The 23485-nt window shown below is 38.2% G+C and overlaps 1 protein-coding gene across 1 annotated transcript in view; it reads right to left on the reverse strand.

Annotated features, from left to right (window-relative positions):
- Positions 1–23485, reverse strand: part of ZNF407 (zinc finger protein 407) — a 421297-nt gene that overhangs the window by 153799 nt on the left and 244013 nt on the right. The window contains exons 6-7 of the mRNA XM_079942496.1: positions 23023–23106; positions 14820–14940 (exon numbers count right to left, since the gene is read on the reverse strand). Of these exons, the coding sequence (XP_079798622.1) occupies positions 14820–14940; positions 23023–23106 (205 nt within the window). The remainder of the gene's footprint in view (positions 1–14819; positions 14941–23022; positions 23107–23485) is intronic.

Here is a 23485-nt window from a genome sequence, read left to right on the forward strand (position 1 = left end):
AGCCCTACAGAACCTTGACTTCTCCTTGGTTCTTCTTTAGCCCAAAGAGGAAAAGACACTTATAATTTCATTAACTGTTCACTTCTTAATATACGGAATATATATTCTCAGTCTAGAAGAAGGTAACTTACTTTGAGAAAAGTGCATGGTAGACTTTCATCTGCCATGAAGACAACAAGCTATAAGCTTATATAAGTAAGTTTAAGTAATTACCAGACGCCGTATCCTACGTGCTTATGAGAAATAAATGCCCATTCTCTCAGGTAAAAACGCATAGCAGACATTAATGGTGGCCTATCCTTTAACAACACAGAAACATCCCAGCATCCAAATTAGTCCAGCACGATGCCTACCGGGCTTCAGGGAAAAGGCCTCGGTGGCCAACGTTTCACATACTTCAGTTACACAAAATTATATATATAATTTTGTGTGTAACTGAAATATATATATATATATATATATATATATATATATATATATAAAAATCACCAACTTGGAATTCTTTTTTTTAATACCATCGGAATCTTTTTTAAAAAAAATATTCATTTATTTTCTTTATTGTTTTTGGCTGCGTTGGGTCTTCGCTGCAGCGCACAGGCTTCTCTCTAATTGCGGCATGCAGGTTTTCTCTCTCTAGTTGTGGCACGTGGGCTCCGGGGCGCGTGGGCACACGGGCTTAGTTGTCCCACGGCATGTGGGAGACTAGTTTCCCGACCAGGGATCCAACCCGCGTCCCCTGCACTGGCAGGCAGGCTCTTTACCACTGGACCATCAGGGAGGTCCCTATATATTTTTCTTTACAGCAGGAATCCCTTGAGTCTTTAATATGCTGTTCATCATGCATCTGAGGAAGGCAGTGCAATACAGAGAGTGTTTCTCAAACTGACTTGACCACAGAAACATTCTTCAGGGCTGAGCTAACAACACCGCTTGAAGTCTGTGACTGGCGAAATCAGAACGCCACGTTAGCCGTACATGTTGCTCGTCCTCCCACGCGTTTTCTGCACAGCTGCAGTGAGTGCTGGTGGAGATCCTTTCCGCTGTTATCTTGCCACTCTTTTTATATTGGACCTTTGAAATAAACAGAGTTCCCACTCCAGCTTTTCATTTCTACAAACCTACGTCCTTACCGCACAGAGTGTTAGTCTCTCCTTTTCTGTTAACTAGCTAATTTAGCAAAGTGAAATGATGTGAAACCAGGAAAGGCACGTGGACGAGAGGCCTTCCGAAGAAAAGGATCTTTAATAAAGTTGAGGCAAGTGCAGCCTGCCCCTCCTGCTAAGTCCAAGCAGTCATTGGAATCGTAGTTGTAGGGGAGGCTAAGGAGGGCAGAGAGACGCACAGAGACGCTCACCAGGGCCTCAACTACACGCAGGTGTGTGCTTACCGAGCTCTGGCTTGAAATAGTCAGCTACAAATAATACTGCTTTACAAATGAAGATATAAATATATGTAGTAGTTTACTGTAGCTTTACTAGTTGAGAGCTTTTCAAACTTAAGGTTATATAAGTAAAATTTTTACTGAACCAAAAATACATTTCACAACATTTCTGAGTCTGGGCCACACTTGATTTTACTTGGGACAATCTTATAATGTCAAAGAGACAAAAAAAAATTTAAAAGGCTGGATTTAAAATACCCACAGCTTCTGCACACGAGTAAGAGCACAGTTCACTGGGGAGGTGTGCAGACCTGATCACAATAATTCACTACATGCCCACAGACTCCCTTGGTCTATTAGGGGCACGGGAGGGGCTGCGATAAAATTTTAAATACTTCTCAAGTGGCTGAAAGGAGAGTGCGTCCCTCACACCTGGTATACTGGAGGGGCCTGGCCAGCACGCCACCAGGATTAGAGTGAGGAGGTGTGGCAAATAATAAGACGGAAAGTTTATTTTCCGGCCACAGGAAACAGTGAACTTCCCTGTCTTTGAAAGTCTCCTGAAAGGCTCTTTCTCTGGCTCTACGTTTATTCCTTACAAAGCTCTCTGAGTTAAGTGTATACTGAGAGTAGATTTTAAATGCATACTTTATTTTGTAAAATTGAGTCCTATCAAGGAGCGTTTAAACCTTTTATAACTGTAAAGTTTTGCGATCACTTTTGAAGAAACTTAAGAGAATTACTGATTACGAGGGGCCATAGAATTTATTTAATAATCTACGTCCATTTTTACAGAAATGCTCCAGGTAACCCATTTAACAATCATAACTGGTTCATTTCAGTCACTGCACACGATGCTTCCCTTTGTCCCTTGTAAGTCTCTCAAACGTCTTATTTTAAAGGAATATACAGTACTCCCGGAAGACATTTTCCCATTGCTATTCTCTTCGACTCCTGCGAGCCCTTGTTCTGTGTGATAAGGCAATCTCCTCCGGGATCGGGGCTGTGTAGTTTCGCACCACGAGTGACAAGGACTCGACTTGAATAACTGCTGTGCGCAGGTTGTAATTATGTCAGCTGGAGTGTTGAACAAGGGGACTGATTAATGTGCGCCCCGGCCCAGGCACAGTCCCTATCAAAACCTCTGCGCAGGCCAGCAGTGGGGACGGGTTAAAGCAGAAAGACAAAGCATGCTGTATCGTCCATGATGGATGAATTGCTCCAACAGTCTTCAGGCAGATGTTCCAGGACAGTATAATATACAATTACTCTGCCTTATCACTTTCCCAGGGACAATAAAGCTTCCTCCTTCTATAGTTCATGTGAGTGAAGGCAAAATTCGTTTTACTTTTACAGCACCGACTCACTTATCATGGGGCCTTGATTGTGCTTTTACAGCTAAAGCAGACACAGCTTCCAGTTTTCAACTAAAAAAGAAAAAAGAATAAAACTGGAGCCTTGTTCTGAATCTCTTTTACATCAGAACCCACAACATTTTAGAAGATTGTTGTGTTAAAAATGGATGCAAGGAAGGTAATATGTGTGTGTGCGTGTGTAGTTAAAAACAAGTACACCTAACAAGAGGTAGGATTTGGATTCTGTAATCATTACATTCATAACGTCATTTTCACAGGCCATCCAGAAATCATTAATTGGAAGGAACATGTAATTAATTTATATATATATATATATATATATACACACACACACACTGATATCGTCCATATATTTCCCAGGCACATAGCTCCTTGAGTCTGAGGGTACATTTCCAATGACACACTTATTCACTGCCATTCCTAGGTGGCGTCTTTGAGAGCCTTCTTCTTAAGAAAGCTGTGTTAGCAGAGAGAGAAAGGAAGCTGCCCCAACTGTTTCAATAACACCTTGCAGCCAATGCTAAAATGAACCTACCTCGGGGGCGCTCTGGTATTTCTACTACCTTTATTTGTACTCATGGAAATGGTGCCAAAAATTTGTTACAAGATGTACAGAACTATCTCAATTTGCAAAGGGAAATGTGCTTTTCATTTTTAAAGCTGAGAAACAAGCTAAAACCAAAATCTGAGAGGCAGCCATAACTGTCTTGTGGTAACCATAATTTATAATGAAACAAAGCAGCAAAAATTCCAATAGAATCAAAGGAAATCCATACAAAATGATAGTGAATGCAAAAGAAAAGCATACATCAACCTGTGGGGCAATATATATGACTTATTTCCACTTTTTAGTGGTTTAGTACAACTGACACCAACACTCAGCAGTTATAATATACCTTAAGTCATGAAAACAAATCATGTACCCTACCTCACCCTAAGGAGTGATATATTTGCTTTCTCTTTTCATACTATACACACACTAACTCCAGTACCCACATGGTCCTTATTATTAACGTTTCTCTTGGTAGGACCATTCCAGTAGCGTATATGTTTCTAGAAATATGGCAATTTGAAGAAGGCAGGGGTCAATCTAAAACAGTGAAACAGAAGTTTTAGTACAAATGGACATAAGAAGTATAATCAAAGCTGTGATTGGTCAAAGAGTTATACCATACCTATAATTATTTGGAAGAAGTCACGCAAATGAAAGGTAGGTAAAACAAACAGCAAGGGTTGTACATATATATGGGGGTCAGGTGTCATCACGATAAACGTCTGTGAGTTTCCACTGGCTTATGATGTCACTAGAGGGGCCCATGAGATTTACTGGCCTTAGAAAAACCCTAAGACATTAGCAAAAATTGTTTAGAATAAGTCATAGAAAAGATGTCACACTTTAAAAGATTACATTTAAGATGAGTGTTTGTTAAATGATTGCCCTGAATTGTTTGCTAGTGCCAAGCAAATTCTTGAATTATATATAACAGTTAAAGTAGTACAATATTTTGTGGAAGTAAATTCCTCATAGAAAGCAAATAAAATTCCAATGTTTGAATGTGTATGTAGGGAGGGCAGAACAGTCCCATTACACAGTCTCTATGTTCTTTGATTCAAAACTCTGAACACAACAAAGGTAAAAGTTGGTGCTACGCAGTATTCCCAAACTGTGGGAGGGTAAAGATTCAGAGGTTTGAAGCTGTAGCTCTCCATCTCGAGAGGTCCCAAGGTGGGAACAGGGAGGCACTGCTGATTCTTCAAAATCGTTATCAGCGCCCCTGATGCGTCACAAAACCCTCACCTGACATGCACCACCTGAGCCCTTAGGGAAAAGCACTGGTCAACTTCATTATTTCAGCTGGCTCTTTCACCTCCGCCTGTAAGCATTTTAGTATAATTTTAAAAGCAATCTTAAGCAAACAGATGAAAACAAACACACAAATACAATGTGCATCCAGCTCTCTGCGCATGCAGCTATCCCAGCTCCCCAAGCGTTTGCAGGAAGCAGCCTTCAAGACACTCCTTTCAAGACCAGCTAGCAAGTATCCTCACCACGTCACCTCTGACCCCTCGCGTGCTTTCTGCTCCTACCCCTGTGCTAGGACCGGGCTTCCCCAGAGAACCCATGCCGTCCGGCTGGCTGCGGCAGGTGCACTGCCCTGAGTGCTGCCTGCCTGCTGCCCGGAGGTCCCTTCCATATCAGGAGGCTACTTCTCAGTCTCTCTGACACTTCTCTTTGCCCCTCTGCTTTTTCGTTTTCCGCATTTTCCAAGGGAAATGCCAATCGCATCGATGCTTTCAAGTCCCACACACACCAGCACTGACCTACACATTTACTGGCACGTTCCATGTGGATGCCCATGGGCACTTCAAAGTCAATGCATCCAACCCACACACATCGTCATTTTGCTAAAGGGATCTCTCCTCCGGGAGTGAGGACCTGGTAAATGGCACTGCCGCTCACTCAGCAGCCCTAGCCTAGGCATGTAAAGGATGGCACGCGTCTTTCTGTCACCCTGTCCCCAAATGCATCCATTTGGTCACCGTGTTCATTCATTCTACCTCCTAACAAGCACTGGAATCAGTCTCTCTCTCTATCCTTCATGGCTACTGTGTTAGTTTATTTAGGATTAGCCACTTATTTCTGCCTGCACCTTTGCAATTGTCCTTTAAATGCTCTCCCAACACCTGCTGTGTCCCTCTCTGCCTCTTCATTTGTACTGCGTCAGTGATTACTGCAAAGCAAAATATGAATATGTCAGTTCCCTCCTTAAAATTCTCCACTGGCTACGCACTGCCTTTGGGGTAAAACTCAAACTCCCCGGCATGGACTAAATGGCCCACAGGACTTCTTGCCCGCCTTCACCACATAATCCCATATGTCCTACAATCCAGGCTGGCCGACATGAGAAGATAACTTAAAATCAAATGGAAAATATAATTTGGGAGTGGAAAGTGGGACGGAATCTTACTTTTAATTAAAATTAAAGCTATCTGAGGTTTTTAGAACAAAACAAACTACTCAAATTTAAGTGTCAACCACGTTTTACCTCAAATAATTCAATCCAAGAGATTAACTGATTTAGTTAAGCATAAGCACTAAAAGTTTACCACATTTTCTCTGTATGGGAAAATTCTAATTTGTTTTATGACATTTCATTTTCATTTCATATTTCTTAAAAGTTGTAATTTAAAATGAATAAAAACCAAAACAATCAGGAAAGATATGACTGAGTTCAGTTAATCAACATGATTCAAAACTTAAATAGTGAGAGAACCCCAAACAGTGTCACAACTGATACAAAAGATACAAAATGAGAGAGTAGGGCTGTTTAGCAAGATGCAAACCAAAAGAATTAAGAGTAAGGAACTAAAGTTTAAGGGGTAAGAGGAAGGTTAATATTACGTTAAAATCTCCTGTAGGGAAAAGTATCACATTACATATTATGCATATTATGTTACTGAATAACAGATTCTGGTTTATTTCAAGTACAGCTCACTATGCAGGAAGGAAAGGCACAACACCATTTTCCAAAAAAGGAAAATATTCGGGAATACTTCTTGTTATAGAACTTCTCACAAGCACAGTACTTCTCATAAATAGGAAAAAGTCAACAAAGGGTTTGTGCTACATTCTCTTAATTAAGAAAATAAAGATGTGAAAGTGAGAAAAGATGTAATCTTGTTTTTACAAACATTCTTAACCTAAAGCCAAAACATACACAGGTGCTACCAGGAAGGCAGCATCTTATTCCACTGAAGGGGTCTGAGGTCTAGAAGGCACACTGATAGAGAAGCTGCCTCAAACAGACCACTGGGTCCCCACTACCTAAACATTCCACGTTTTTCTCTCCTTCTCCTTCCTTCTTCCAGTTTTTTACAGGCCCCAGAGAGGCAATACTTCAGAACATACTGAAACAAAGGATCCAAAAACAAAATGAAATAACTAAGATCTTAGCATTCTCACTGAACTAATGACAGGTGGTCAAACTTTTATACACTTCAAAGGTATTATTATTTCTCTCAGCCCCACATCTGACCTTGTGAAACTCAACCATATAACCAGAAGGGTGGGCCTGATGCTCCACTAACTGTTGTTCTAGATAATCCTGGTGATTACAGGGTTTTCCTAGTAAGCTACACACTGTAAGAGCCTCTAACGCCGGGAGATACAGATAGTTACATAGTAAAGTGTTTTGTTGTGTGATAATAGCTCTAGTGTCTGAGGAATAACTTATGCAAGAGACTATTGCCCCAAATTTTTTTTCTATTTTTTTCATCTCTAAGGCCTTTCTTTCTACCACAATATATACAGATATATCTAACTACCACCCAAGGGACTATCCATAGTAATTCCTTGTAGAAAGACCATCCCCAAAGATAGTGCTGGTCTTTTTATAATGACTGGATTTGGGACTCAACAACAGCAGGTTAAATAAACATGTTTATCTAGATTCTACTTTAAGAGATAGCAAAGGGAATGTATGGTCACTTTGTGTTCAGACGGCTCTTTTAATTAATCTGTGATCTCAATGACGATTTCAGCTACATCAACAAATAATTACTTATAGTCATAAACAAATTATCTTAGATTTTTCTCCCTTTTAAAGACATATGAACCAATGTATATTTTTTAATGCTATGGAATCTATTTGTTTTCAAGTCTACAGATTTTTTTTTTTTTTACTTAACCAACTTCTGTAAGATGAAAATTTACCAACAGTAACTCAAGGTCTGACATAAATACTGTGCTATATTAGCACATAGGCTTAAACAAAAATTTTTAGAAGTCTATGTGCTTGGGTGTCTCAGGGCAGAGAAGAAAAGTATGAGTAAAATATGCTACAAATAAACATAACATTAGACATATATGTTATAGAAAATACAAAACTAAATCAAAACCACAATTAGAATTACTGAGATTTTTTTTTGAAATTCACTAATAAAATGATCAGAGAAAATTAGGAGATATTTGTTCAGAAAGAATTCAATTTCTGCTGAAACATAAACGTTAGGAATAAAAAATACACTTACATACAGTACAACTTTCATAATTAGGATAGAAAAACCTGAAAATACAATTATGTTTTTTTTAGGGAGCCCCTCAAAAGATCCCATGGAAACTTACCAGAAACATCTACTCCACGTGAAAGATAGTACAGCTCCATAAAGTACCATCTTGACACCTGCTAGGAGAATCTTCTTAAGCAATATTTATGCAGCCAATGACCAAACACGGTTCCACAAACCAGCCACGATACTGACATCTACCTGTGACTCACTGAACTGTGTGAGGGTAGCAAGCAGGAAGGGGCCATCTACCAGGACAAGTACTACAAACATAGTATAACAGACACATCTGCCTCCCAGAAGGAACTGACCACAAAGGGAGGAAAGCCTTGGAATCATCATTATCCCAAGAAAAGTTTGCAAAGTAACTGGGCTTCGACACTTTCAAACTAACCTTTCAGCCTAGGACATCTGCTTTTTATTCCATTAACTGGATTAGCAGTTAAAATAGAGTAGAATATAAACACATAACAAACAGACTTGATATTAATGAAATAGTATTGACTGGTATGTTTTATTTATTTATTTTTGGGTGAGAATATTTAAGTTCTACTCTCCTAGCTAATTTCCAGTATTCAAAACAGTTCATCAATGATAGTCACCATGTAGTACATTAGCTCTTCAGACCTTACTCATAACTGAAAGTTTGTATCCTTTTACCAACCTCTCCCTGTTTCCCCCACTCCCTGGCAACTACTCTTCTGCTCTCTGTTTCTATGAGTTTGACCGTTTTGTTGTTGTTGTTGTTGTTGTTGTTGCTTTCGTTTTTTTTTAAGATTCCACACATAAGTGATATCATGCAATATTAGGCTTTCTCTGTCTGGCTTACTTCACTGACAAAATGTTTTGAATTTAAATTTTGTTCTGATATAACTAGGCTTGTGGCATCAATCAAATTGCTTCAAATATAAATTAATATTAGACATTTTCATTTATTTTTATGCAGTGTCATTACTCTTCAGGAACTTCAAAATCACCCAAAATAAATGAATGCTACCTTTGATTCTTCAGAAAAAGAAATGTGTGCTGCTCATTTCCTTATGTATAATTTCACTTCTCTCTCAGTATATATGATGTTCTGATACAAAGACAAAATCTGGTTTTTCTCCTTGTTATTACGCAGGGCGAACCCAAGTTTGATCCATCTATTGCTTCTCCTGCTACAACCTGTGAACCTGCACAGGAAGCCAAAGGAAAACAGGAACCCTCAGGGGAGATCATCCACAGGGAGGAAATTATCCCCTGCAGAGTCAGTCCCCAAGTCAGGATGCTGCTGAAACAATGGAAGACAGAACAATGATCCCATCGTATACTGAGGCCTTAGTGCCTTATTATTCAGTAAAGCCTAATAAACATAAAATGTTTATACAGCAAAATTATGTAAAAAGGCATACTATTATCTAAGACCTGAAAAAGTTTTGGTAACTGAGACACTTTATAGAAATATGTATTTGAGAAATTAATACAAACTTTAAAGGGAAATAAAGGTTTATTATAATTTTTTTATCATTACATCTTAAAACTATCCTAAAAATGCTTCCAGCATCATGTAAAGTTAAGACAGAATTCAATTAAATTAAAAGTATTCTTTGACAAAAACTTTCTAGGATACATACACGCCTACACACACACACACACACACACACACACACACACACACACACACACACACATTTCAAATGCTTGTGACAAACACTAAATTTTACCTAGTCTAGTCATATGTGCAAAAACTTACCAAATTTGATTATAAGAAATATAAACAAAATATTTAGAAGAGTGATAAAAGAGACGTTGGGGAATATCACAAAAAGTACATTTTTTGTTGAGACTCCACTACTTGGGTCAAAGGGTAAATCAAATATTCTTAGCCTCCCCTCATCTAAAAGGAATGAAAACCCCTCTTGAGATCAAAACCTAGTGCATTAATGATTCTATGAAATACACTGGCCAAGAGCTAAGTAAACCATCAAGTAAGGAAAAGAATCAGAGTGTATTATTTCCAAGTTCAGCAAAACAATGGGGGTAAATCTTTAATATGAGGCAGGATTTATCAATTTTATTCCTCAGCTCTATGATATGTCATATTTCTAACTGGAGTTATAATTTCAAATAATAAAAAAAGAATAGTGAATAAAATGAAAAGTAGAACAGTAAAAACAACTTTTTAAAAGAGTGTGTGTAACACTGGCAGCACCTAAGGCAATTATGCAGTTGAGCAAAAATCTCAGTCTTAAGGAACAATGAAGGTATTCCAAGATCAATAATAGGGATGCAACAAATAAATGATCAAACTGCATACTTTGGGCTGAATTTTAGTTTTCTTTGATTTACTAAATGACATTTGAAGTGTCATGTAAGAATATCGTTTATATTTTTAATACTGCAGGTAGAATTTTGTGTTACTTTTCATGACTTATCAGTGGTTTACTGTTTAATATGCATTTATTAACCTTAAAAAATGGAAGCCAATGAGAAGGTGAGTTTCACGTAAAAGAAAGCCCAACCACAGCCAACTTCAGGGCAAGTCATCAGATCTCTTGTGAAAGCCAGTGTCATCAGTGCAACAGAGTGCAGCCTGATATTTAATGAACTCCGTGGGGAAATAAGGATTTACATTATTAGAAAGGGTACTTACTATAACATATTAAAGTGTTTTCTATTTCTCTCCTTAATAGAGAAGTGACAACTGAAACACAACAAAAAATACAAGTATAGAAAAATGTTAGATTGTTTCCATTTTAAGGTAGGAAAAAATCTAAAGAATTTGCTGCATAAATAATACGGTAGGACAGCGTGCTATGAATCTAAATTTATGCTTCGAAATTATAATGAATACTAATTAATAGTGAAAAAGTTTTGGAGCAATGATGGAACATACTGATCTATAATGGATTCGAAGTTTGGATATCTTAGACAGTAAAAGCTTAGGAAAAGGGTACACGTTTACATCTAAACAGAATGAGATGTCACTGTCTAAATTAATAATGCAAACTTGAAAAATAGCCCCAGGTTCAAAAGACCAATTATAAAATTCTTTTGTAAACAAATCTATATTCACATTTTTCATGAATAATTATAACTACTAAAATTTCTCCACTGATGTTCAATTTATAAAATGAAAAATATATTTTCAAATGAAATTTAGATAATACTTCAGTTTCTAATGATGGTAATTTACCTGCAAATAAGTGTTAATAATGACAACAACAGGAATATTCTACAGGAATAATGTTTATCTATTTATATTAAGCAGACAAAAATCTAAATATGAAAAAAGTATTTAAATATTTTAAGCAATAAAATATTATGGAAAGATACTGATAAGACAAATATGACCATATTTTCTCAGGAAATATGTGATCATCTTATACATACCTTTATTCTACAGAAATCATACCTACTCCAATTTCTTTATCTTGTGAAAGAAGATACTTTGTTGTTGTAAGGTAGATATGGTAAGCATTTTGTTCTTCCCATGCTATGCAACCAAAACAATCTTTATGAACTTAACTACCTGCTCATTTAAAAATCTTATTCTCCTCAACAAGAAAACGAAGGTATCCATTGAAAATTCTACATTTCATTCATAGTCACTAACGTTAGGAGTGTTCATATATTTGGAAGTTTTTCATACTCCTGGTCAAGTTAACTTGTCTTTTGTTCATTAGTAAAAGCAAACCCAACCTTGTATATACGCAGAATGATAAAACTGTCCCGTGAACAGAAAGTGTTCAAACTATTTACTTTCAATAATATTCACATTATTAAAAAGGCTTAAATAAAGATAAAATCACCCTTTTATCAAGGACTTTAAGCATTTCAACAGGAAATCTGATAGCAATCACTAGATGTAAACATCCTGAGTATTAATTCATAGGAGAGTGACAACAGTCTTAGAAAACACCAGCTCCTTTTCACGACAGTGCCTCACAGAGGTCTGATACGGACGGGATCCAGCTGGATGCAACGCACTGCTCCACGGACGTGATGCTACTTCAAGGTGATAACTTGGATGGGGGACAAGTAACACGACCTCGACCTTCGCAAAAGTATAATACAATTCCAAGCCCAGAAAACCTGAATATACTTAGAAATATGTTCATGCATACAGAGACTTGAGTGTACCAAAACACAGTACTGATCAGCCAAACAAAATGCACATCCCAATCTTTGCAGCAGTACTATTAATAGCCTTAGGTCATACTTCTATGAATTTCTTCCAAAAAAATCATGGACACACACAGAGATTTAGGTAAAAGTATTTTTGGAGTAAAAACCTGAAAATGGCAGAAATGTCTAAAAATTTAATAAAGTTATTATTGTTTAACAATCTAACTAGAGGCCATGCAAGTATTAAAATTACATTGAAGAAAAGAGTGGTTTTCAAACTAGGCCTTTGAAACTCTAAGGTATTTCAGTCATTATCTAACAATTGATTTGGGTTGTTTTTTTTTAACAACTTCAAGAACTGTAAAAAAAAAAAAAATCCATCATGGCATGTATTATAATTTTCAGACACTAAAGACCTTCAAGGCACTGAAACTCTTGCATTACCTCACTGAACAGTATCTTGAGGTTTGTCAGGTCAAGTAAAGCCTACAATCATCTGAAGTCCTAACCTGAGACGAGAGTGAAAACAAGGGCTGATGTGCACAGCCAAGCTCTGGATAAGTGATCTAGTGTGTTCCTCACCGCACGTCAGCAGTGTTCCTGAAGTTCGTACCCAAATCATTTGTCTTTTGTAAATGAGGAAGAGGCTGAACGGCTGCAGTGAGCCTCAAGAGCCTGAGCTCCTGACGACCCGCCCCTGCTGAGCACTCCCTGCAAAGTCATAAACTGGACACCAAGGCTAATCCAACAGCAACTGTTAGCAAGAACTCCCCCCATTTGAAAACTTTTTGCTTGTCAAACAGTCTTATATGATATTCGTTAGTGTTATAATAAGTGACTTACAGACTGTAACTCTGAAATCTGTAACTGGTAGACACCACTTTTATCTATTTTATACATGGGGTCTGTATAAGATCTTGTTTGAAGTAACAGTTCTACGACTTAAAAATTATACTTTGAGAACCACAGTTACACAGGATTAATGACATAAGATGGTTATATAATTTGTTAAGTGTGAAAAATAAAATTTATAATGAAAGAAACCACCGAAAAAAACAATGCTTCAAAACAGGCATAAAGTACAGACTGAAAGAATATAATCCTAACAGCTAAGAGAGATAATTAAGGGAAATTTTTATAAATTTGTAATTGTTTTCCTGTGTTTTGCAGGGAAGGCAACTACAGTATGACCTCTAATAAGGAAAAAGAGCATTCAATAACGTTTGTTGTTTAAAGAATTCGTACTATCAGCTCCTCGGAATTTCTATGTCTACCTCTAATTGGATCACCATTTTATTAAATCTCAAAGAAACACCAATCTAGTGTTAGGCAAAGACAGAACTGAGAAAATGTGGAACGAATGAATAATTGATGAATGAAATATACCCGTAATATGTCTGTACTATTAGATGACCTTCAACATAAAACTTAATGCAATAATGAGGATAATAACAGAGATTATGGCAATAGATTTACTGAACGCACAGGCTATATCCACAGGAATACAAAAATCTATTTTTCAATGAAGGCTTCAGGTTTAAGGTATATATTCTGATATGTAACAAAGGCAGGCTGCACTGAAGAACTACCCTCAACGTTTCCACATCCTCATGTACAACAGGGTCCATGGGACCTTCAGCCCCACAGTTGGGCTGATCAAGGCCCTAAGAAGATGTCCTTCAGCTGCCTGCGCATCGCATGGTGTCTCAGAGACCACAGTGAGCTCTGAAGTTATGCTCACAGGCCCCCCACACAGCGTGATCGAGCTGCAACCTACAGCCGCCTTTCGTTTTACACCAGGCCCGGGATATGCGGACCTTGTCACAGAGTAAAACAGGCTCATTCGCCACTCCTGCTTCCTGCCCCTGTGCTTTGCGGCCTCCGTGAAGTTACTCTGCAACCTGGCAGATGTCACTTAGCCGCTGTGGCCTCCACGAGTGGACGGAGCACTCATGACCTCCAACATGCTCTCAGCACAGAAATGCCACGCTGTACCATCACCTCCCTGCATCCTCGCAGAACGCACACGTGACTGAAAGCTGCCCATCTTTTAAGCCATGGCTGACAGGCCTTCTCCTCTAGCAGGACTGATCTGGTTCCTTCTCTTTGCACTCCCCTGGCGTTTTTAAATACCACTGACATCTGTACTAGAAATATTTACTAACATTACCATTACAAGCCACCCATTATGCTACAATATCCTTAAAGGCAGGAAGCATTTCTTACATTATCTTCATTGTCTAAATGAGTGACTCACTCATAGTAGATGAGATGCCATATGCATTGAGTAACTGATTAATTGGATGGTTCCTTACAATCACTTGAGTCAGGTGCATCAATGCATTATAAAACCTAAATGTGGGACTTCCCTGGTGGAGCAGTGGTTAAGAATCCACCTGCCAATGCAGGGGACACGGGTTCAAGCCCTGGTCCTGGAAGATCCCACATGCCTCGGAGCAACTAAGCCCATGCGCCACAACTACTGAGCCCACGTCCTGCAACTACTGAAACCCGCAGGCCTAAAGACCGTGCTCTGCAACAAGAGAAGCCACCGCAATGGGAAGCACGCGCACCACAACGAAGAGCAGCCCCCGTTCTCCACAACTAGAGAAAGCCGCCGCGCAGCAACGAAGACCCAACGCAGCCAAAAAAAAATAAAACCTAAACGTTAAGATTGTAAAAAATGGGAAAATATTTTACATCTTTTAAAACAGTCACCAAAATTAGGTGGTGTAATAAACTCCCACTCCTAATATATGAATCATGCTTTAAATCATGCTAATTCACGTTACTCAAAAACACAATTCGTTTATGGTGAGTTTAACAGGATTTTCACCCACCATGAGGACCCACTTGACTCCACTTGCTTCATAACGGATCGTTACCTGTAGTCACACCAGGGGCACCTGTAGGGCTTCTCTCCTGTGTGTACCCGCTTATGCCGCGTCAGATGAGATTGGGTCGTGGAGGCAAAGTTACACTCATCACATTTAAAAGGTTTTTCTCCTGAAATATATCAAGAGGAGTTGTAGATGAATAATTACAAATACTGGAAATGAAGGGCTTAATCTGTTATTAACAATTAAAAAGACACTTATTTCCATGAAATTTTAAGACTACACATACTTAGGATGTTTGAATATTTATTCACAGAGTGAGAAGGTTAGAAGATACCATTGATTTCTATTTCTCTATGAGAACAGAAGATATACATTTTGCAGTTCACATGTAACTTATACACACAGGATTCTAAATTATCTAATCTAAATAGAAACACACAGTGAAGCACTCATCCAGATAAAAACATAAATATCAGCTTTGGTTTAGCACTGTATTTTGAGTCATTTAACAAACTGTTAGATTAGGGCCATTATAAAAATCTCAGTGAGGTTAAAACCATGGAAAAGTATGTAACAAAGATATACTTTGAATACACAGTGTAAAACTTACTAAAATCTTAAAGTTAAATATGAGGGAAAAAAATAAAACCAAGCGATAAATTGACACCAATTTAAAAAGTGTTAGAAGTAAAGAGAAATTGTAATTCACTAAGTTGAGTAAAAGGTAAAGAGGCCTCAAAGAAACATTTGAAATAATATTTAACAGCCCTGTAAATTCCATCTCCCCTGTGTAGATACACCTGATCTCTCTGCACATACAGCTCACCCCTGTGCTGGTTCAAGGACCTACCCAGGACTCACGGCCCTCTGATCAATACCTTTCTCTCCTTCACACACAAACTCAAAGAAATCAGGTCTGACTGGTTTTTAATTCCACTAGCTGTACTGGCTGGTGAGCACCTGAGATGGGGTGATTTAATTTTAATTGATGTAAATTTAAAAACTGATACTGAATTCACCTGTTGAAAAAATGTTTAAGTCTAGAACAGCTTGGGAAAGAGAATCTACTTTTTGACATGTAAATTTTGTCAAACCTAAATACAGATCATGAATTACAGATAAAATATTTGGCCTCTGTATTGAGACGTGCTGGAAGTGCAAAATACACACCAAATTTTAAGTCCTGGGGGCGGCGGGGGGAGAATAAAATATTGCTAATAATGTTATATTGACTTCATGTTGAAATGATAATAATTTGTATGTATTTGTTTGAATTATCTATTTATAAAAAATAACTTCACCTATTACTTTTTCCTTTTTTTAATGTGGTTACCAGGCAACTTAAAATGATACGTGTATAGCTCACATTACATGTGAACTAGAGAAAACCTCACCACCTCTTCCTCAAAACACAGTTGCGATATACAGAAATACTCTTGTCAAGAGACATTTTTCCTGAGAAATTTTACACATAGGACGGATTAATTTTACATATGTAACTCCACTTGTTACTTATTTCCCATGTTTTTGTAATAGTTTTATAAGTACACTAACATATAGAAAATGAGGGATGAAATATCTTGGTTTAAAATTACATCTATTCAGCTAGCAACAAAACTATGTCTGCCCTGAAAATCAGAACGTTTAGAAATTTGTCCTACATTCTCTAAGCCTGTTTACATGGCCTTGACCATTAACTGCAGTAATATTTACTGAATGCATACACATCTCATCTGATGGCATTTTATCTGTCATTGCAGCCCAGGGCAGCAGTTAGAAGAAACCAAAAGGACTTCACTCCCAGTCCAGGTTTTGCCATATTTCACTCCCTACCTGGTAAACCCCTGAACAAGATCAGGAGGATAATACACCGAACATGGAGATAATTGTGAGGATTAAAGCAGACAAGGCATAGGTAAGATACTTAGGAGCGTGCCCAATAACCAGCGCTTCATCATTATGGGGACAGGACTGCCTAAACACTGGAAACTGCAAACTACTCTCACAAAGATAAAAGCAGCAGCACACAAATGGCTCTCATCAAGAGCTCATAACCAATAACAAAGTAAAAACCTATAATATACATAAAATAATTAATGCCTTCGCAAAGTTAGTGAACTTGACATAGAGGTATCATTTAACAGGTCCTACCAGGGAATATTTGACTTATTCTTGTAAAAAGAAGACCGTATATACAGCAGAGTAAAAATCTTGGAGTTGAGAGGGGGTTTTGTCTTTTAGCCATTTCCCATATACTACACCCCAATCAAGTGGTCACCCAGAGTCAGCCTAAATAACTCTTTGTTCTCAGTTTCTAAACCGCTGGTTTATAGACAGCTCAATTGTACTGAACTGACTTATACAAAAAAATAACTTTCACGATGATGGCAGGTTTTGCTTTTATTTGAGGGATAAGACATGATCTTCGAATTGCATAGAGTTAAAATAAAATCGCGCAATCTCTTCACATTTGACAGTTAAAATAAAATCACGCAATCTCTTCATATTTGACGCAGGAATATTCTGTCATAGAAACATATAAACCTTCATACACAAGTATATCTGAAAACTTCCTCATTCATTATAAAGACTGAATTGCTCATTAAATTCAATTAAGAGTATCTTAACTGTACACCAAAGTCAAAGAATAGTTCACATGGAAAACAGAAACACAAAGGGAAGCACTCACCTGGATGAAAACACTCATTATTAATTACTTCAGTGACTTGACATCACCTGTCTACACCTGACACAGGGGGCAGAATGGAGCTCTTACCACGATCAAAGTAACGAACATAAGCACCACCACAGAGGTCTCCCTGTGCCCTGTCTTTCTTCTGCTCGTTCCATCCCCAAGCAAATGTTCATTGCTTTCTTTCGCTACGTATTAGCTAGTACTTTCTAGAAATGTACACACATGGAAGCATGCAGTATGTACTTCTCCTCTGTCTGGCCTCTTTCTCTCAGCTTTATTTTGTGCTTCACTCCCGTTGCTCCAGGTGTAAATACGTGATTTATTTTTGCTGCTGAGCTGTAGAGTACTATTCATTACGTGAATGTCACGTGTATCCATTGATACGGTAGGTACATATGTCACTTTGTGAGAAACTGCCAAACTGTTTTCCGAAGTGGTTTGACCATTTTATACTCCTACTAGCTGTGCTCCAGAGTTCCCACTGCTGCAACTCATCACCAACAGGCAGTGTGCTTAGTGCTTTACACCTGAATTTCTCTAATGATGATTTGAGGACACTTTCACGTGCTTATGTGCCATGCATTTATATTCTTTGGTGAAGTACCTGTTCAAATATTTTGACCCTTTTTTAGTTGGTTGGTTTCTTAAAACTGTGTTCTGAGAGCACTTTCTATATTACAGATACAAATCCTTTATAAGAGTTATGATATATACATATTCTTTCCAGGCTGTGGTTTGTCTTTTCATTCTCTTCACAGTGTCTTTTGAAGAAAAATTAATAATTTACAAAGTTTTCAAGTTCTCCATTTATAATTTTTCAAGTTATGATTCTTTTCATTTATGAATCAGGCTTTTGATGTGCCGGTATCTAAGAAATCTTTGATAATCCATGATCACAAAGATTTTTCCCCTAAATTTTCTTTTAGAATTTATACAGTTTTAAGTTTTATACTTAGATTGAGTTCATTTTTGTATATGACATGATATATGGATCCAAGTTTATTTTGATTGCATATGGATAGCCAATTGTTCCAGCATTATGTATTGAAAAGATTAAACTGCCTTTGTTCTTCTGTCAAAGCTCAGTTGACCATGTAGGTGTGGGTTGTTTTGTAATCTCTATTCCATTCCATTGAGGTATTTGTTTACCTTGATGAAAACACCAGAATGACTTGATTATTAAAGCTTTCTAATAAGTCATGAAGTCAGGTTGTGTAAGTCAAGTTCGTTCATCTTTCTCAAAGTTGTCTGATATTTCACTGTTGCATTTCCATATGAATTTTAAAATCAGCTTGTCAATTTCTTTAAAAAAAAAAGCTTGCGGGATTTGAAATGATCAATGTGAGAGGAAATAAAATCTTAACAACATTGAGTCTTCCAATCCATGAACATGGGATATCGCTCTATTTAGGTCTTCTTTAATTTCTCTTGGCAATACTTTAAAGTTTCCAATGAAGAGGTTTTGCACATCCTCTGTTAAATCTATCTCTAAAGGTTGTTCCTTGGTCAAAAACAATGGACAGATATATGCACGAGTCTATTCTGCTCCCTTGATCTATCTGGAAATCTTTATGCCAATACAATACTGACATGACTATTGAAACTACATACTAAGACTTCAAATTAGGTAGCTTGAATCTTCCACTTTTAATATCATGAATCTAAGGGGTCAAACAATTTAAATATTTTTTTCGTTAAGCGAATTCACAAATATATTCTGACGTCTCCTTATTCCATTCAAACGAAGTGTTTGAAAGTACGTTGGCATCAGACTCACTGCTAACTGGTTTATTCTTTTAGCCTTGGTAGACATCGTTAATCTGTCCATTTTTCATGGATCTGGCAGGAATCTAGAGGGGTAACATTATGGAGTCATTGTCTGAGTCAGTGGTATAAATAAAAGGTCATTCAAGCTCCTCAACGTTAAGTTTCTTGGTGAGAAGGTTTAACATAAACACTTAAAAAATATGGTAAATGTATCAATCTTATTTCATTTAAACTTTTATGGCATTTTTATGTGACACAATTTAAACTTAAAAAAACACTTTTAAAGAATAATGTCATTTAGATTCTCTATAACTCTAATAATTTGATGTTCATGTCAAGCTGACATTGTATTGCAATAAACTATCAATTGTCATTTCATGCTTAACTTGACAACACAACAGATTAAACTATGTAGTCTTAAGAAATTGTGAAAAATCTATAGGCTGACAGAGAAAAAATATAATGCTACCGAAGTATGCTACATACTAAGCGACAACCACTAAGGAAAGGAAGGCTCAAGCATGTCTGGGCCCTTGATGGAAAAGAACTCTGTGTCAACTTACACAGACTACAGTTTATTCAATCTGTGCATAATAGTTACTTTGTAACTCAATTCTGTTACATGTTCGATACTATTGTTTGAATATGTTCACCGGTATCTCTTTTTTATCCAGAAACGATCATTTCTTCGGGAAATTTCAGGTAACTTCTTCAGGAAAATACACTTCAGAAATACAGAAGTAGCTCTTGTTTGTTAGTCTCAATATATAGCAAAATAAATCGATAAATAAATAACTTCTAGATTGTTAAATGTGAAAGAAAATCTTAAAAATGCTAAACAAGAATTTCAGTTTCCTAATATTTGTTAACTGCATGAAATGAGATAGGTGCTACGTGAGGAGGTGTACACACTTACTAAGGAAAAATTTTTGATGGAGTGATCAAACTGATTTGGTGCATTGGGAACAGTCCTTCTGAATTCTTTGTCATTCTAAAGCCAGAAGGATGAATAAACCTATGAGTGAGACAGTAACTACCCTTGAATAATGCTATCTGTAAGTCAACAGGGCTGCCTGCATACATCCTGCTGGTGAAATTTCCTTTCTGCCTGTTTCCCTCACATAAGGGTATATAGTAGTTTAAATTGTGTTCTTCATACTTTCCTTTTCAAGCGGTAATCTTGGCGAAAATAACCACTGAGGAATATTCTGCACCTGAGGTCCCCGTGACAGAAGAGTAAAAGGAAGCCGGAGGGGGGACACCAGCACCGGCATGGATTATGGACAGAGAGAGGTGCCCTTTGTGTGTCAACAATCTGTCAGACGGGCCACCCCTTCTCCTGGAAGCTCGCACTGCATTCCTTTGGGCGGGCTGGTGGTCATTAAGCCGGCCAAGGCTCTTCAACTACATGTGAGGATTCGCTCCTGTGCCCTTGAATCAAGGGTCTCTGACAGGTGACCCTTTTACCAGATAAAAGTAAATCTTGAAGTGGAAGATGTTTTGTGTCAGCCCCCTAGACAGTCTGTATTGCAGTGGGGAATTATTTACGCCATTTGGAACACTTTTGATACCTATCCCTTTCCTAGCTGATTGTAGTTTGGGTGGGCACTCTGTAGTAGAAAGGTAAACCGTGTCAAAGAGGAATACATCAGAAAAACACAGATTTCAAATGAGCCAAACAAATCTGGCCTTGAAAAAAAAAAGTTATGTGTTGCTTAAATATTATAAATCCAGCATCAAAGCTAAGGGCCTAGACTGAGTTGTACTAAGCTGTTCGGCTTAGTGCTGTTTGGCTAAGCTGTTTGAACTGACTTTGGTATTAAAGAATCATGTTTGATTTGTGCCACAGAGGCAGATAAATGCCAAAAAGACAGATGCCTCTGTCTGTGAGACATTGTCCTATATGGTATAAAGTTAATAGCAAAGTAATAAGGAGCCTCTGGACCTGACATAAAATATAAAGTTGTGCCTGCTCGATGCAGGTTCATGATCGATCACCTGTAAACGCCTGTGATCACAGCATTACCGGCCCCTCGGCAGCGGGAAGAGGGAGCACGGCCACGCTGCCAACGGCGGCACCAGGGAGTCTGCTGACGCCCAGGGCCACGCCAGGGCGACACCATCTGCATGGCAATAGTTCGGGCATCAATAAACTGAAACATGAAGAATCAGAAAACCCCACATGAATACACTTTACCACACATATTCCCAACTTGTCCAACATAGTAGCCAAGGATGACCGCCATCCACTGGGCTCTTCTGCCATCTCTTACACCTAAACTGTAAATCACTGGATTAAAAAAAAAAAAATGTGATCACAGGTTGCTACTACAAACTTAAATGGAGTTTTATGTTTACCAAGTTTGAGTTTTCAACATTATATTAACATTGGATATTTCTTGACTCAATAATAATCCTTACCACATATAGAAATTTGAATCATATAAACTTAAGAATCCAAAAGTAATGGCTAGCATTAATTCTCACTGATCTTATAAATACCATAATGGGCATTAAAGCTCCTTGTAGCTAAGCGCTAAATATAGCATATCAAGAATCAAACTGTACCATAAACAACATATTTCATGTACTCTACGTTTATGCCATTTTGAGTATAACTGCCAAACTCAACTATCCTCGTGGAACGCAAGTAAAAGTCTAACAATGAGTTACAAATTCTGTTACCATATGATTTATCATCTAAACTAGAACACTTTTTAGGGTAAAAAGTTGGTTCTATTAATAGTTACAAGGAACATCACCAAAAATCAGCAGTGTCCCAGACATATGTAATTCAGAAGTTAAAGTAATTACTTATAAGACCTATTACAGCATATCAATAGGTAATCAACTTTAATAGATGGTTAAAACTTTTCATCCTTATGTGTTCCTAACCAAGGCATCTAGTTTATTTTGTTGAATCACCAAGAATGCCCATCATGAAAAAAAAAAAGGATTCTCTTCAATGTCCTAATCTGCTTAACTCGCCTCTTCACTGCTTTCCATTCTTTTTTTGTTTTTAAAGATTTTTTTTTTGATGTGGACCATTTTTAAAGTCTTTATTGAATCTGTTATAATATTGCTTCTGTTTTATGTTTTGGTTTTTCGGCTGTGAGGCATGTGGGATCCTAGCTCCCAGGCCAGGGATCGAACCCGCACCCCCTGCATTGGAAGGCGAAGTCTTAACCACTGGACTGCCAGGGAAGTCCCGACTGCCTTCCATTCTTAATCGCAAAAATACCTGAAGCTGCAGTGAGCTACAAACACATCTACTTGGTTCCAACCCGCAGAGGGATTGCTGGCTAGAGAGTCAGGTGGTTCCGGAGGCTGAGACAAAGATGGGAAGGCAGGGCTGCCGGTAAGCAGGTGAGAAGCAGCTAAAAGGTGGCGTGAGCAGGAAAGGAGACGGGGAGGGACTGACTGAGAGGAAGGCAGGCCCCCCAGCTTCACCACAGCTCATGGGCCACTCCCAAGGCAGGGCTCTGCCGCAGAGAAGCAGCTGGTATGTCTGCACACAGAAGGCCAGACCCTGTTCTCCCCCTGCTTGACACGACTTTACAGGACACCTGATCCGTAAGACATGCAGCAGGCTTACTTTATAAATACGTAAAAGCAGACGCATTAAAATCTTGTATCATTCAAGCACAATTTTCAGTAGACCCTCAAGTGCACAGAGTTTACAAAAATCGAAAAGACAGGCAATCCAGGGCCAAGAACGAATGCGGGGGGGCCCCTGGACTGGCTGCCTCCTGAGAGGCAGGCTGAGGGCCGGGCGGCTGGACTGACCTGTATGCTGCCTGCGGTGCTTGGTGAGGGCATGCCGGGTCCCGCCAGCAAAGCCACACAGGTCACACAGGAACGACTTCTCGCCTGTTGCAACAATAAACAGATGAGGGACTGCGGAGGTCACAGATCATTAAAACATATCTATCAAGGCTTTCAGGGTTACTAATTCCTCCAATCAAATGTTTCCATGTAAATATGTCAAATGGGAATGAAATTACCACTGCGGTTTATTGACTGTGATAAAATCTGAAAAGCACCACTGAACATAATTACATACTTGTCAGACCCATAAAAATTAGCTTTATTATCAATGGAATGGTTTTGTACAACTTCATTTCTGGTAGATGTCTTCCAGATGGGGCTGCTTTATGCACTTGAACAGTTTTTATGCATATCCTGATTTTTTACAATTCCCATACATCTGGACTTTTCTGAGCTGACTAAAGATTGCTTGGAACTGTTA

This window comes from Stenella coeruleoalba, assembly GCF_951394435.1.
Source record: "Stenella coeruleoalba genome assembly, chromosome: 14".
Lineage (NCBI taxonomy): Eukaryota > Metazoa > Chordata > Mammalia > Artiodactyla > Delphinidae > Stenella > Stenella coeruleoalba.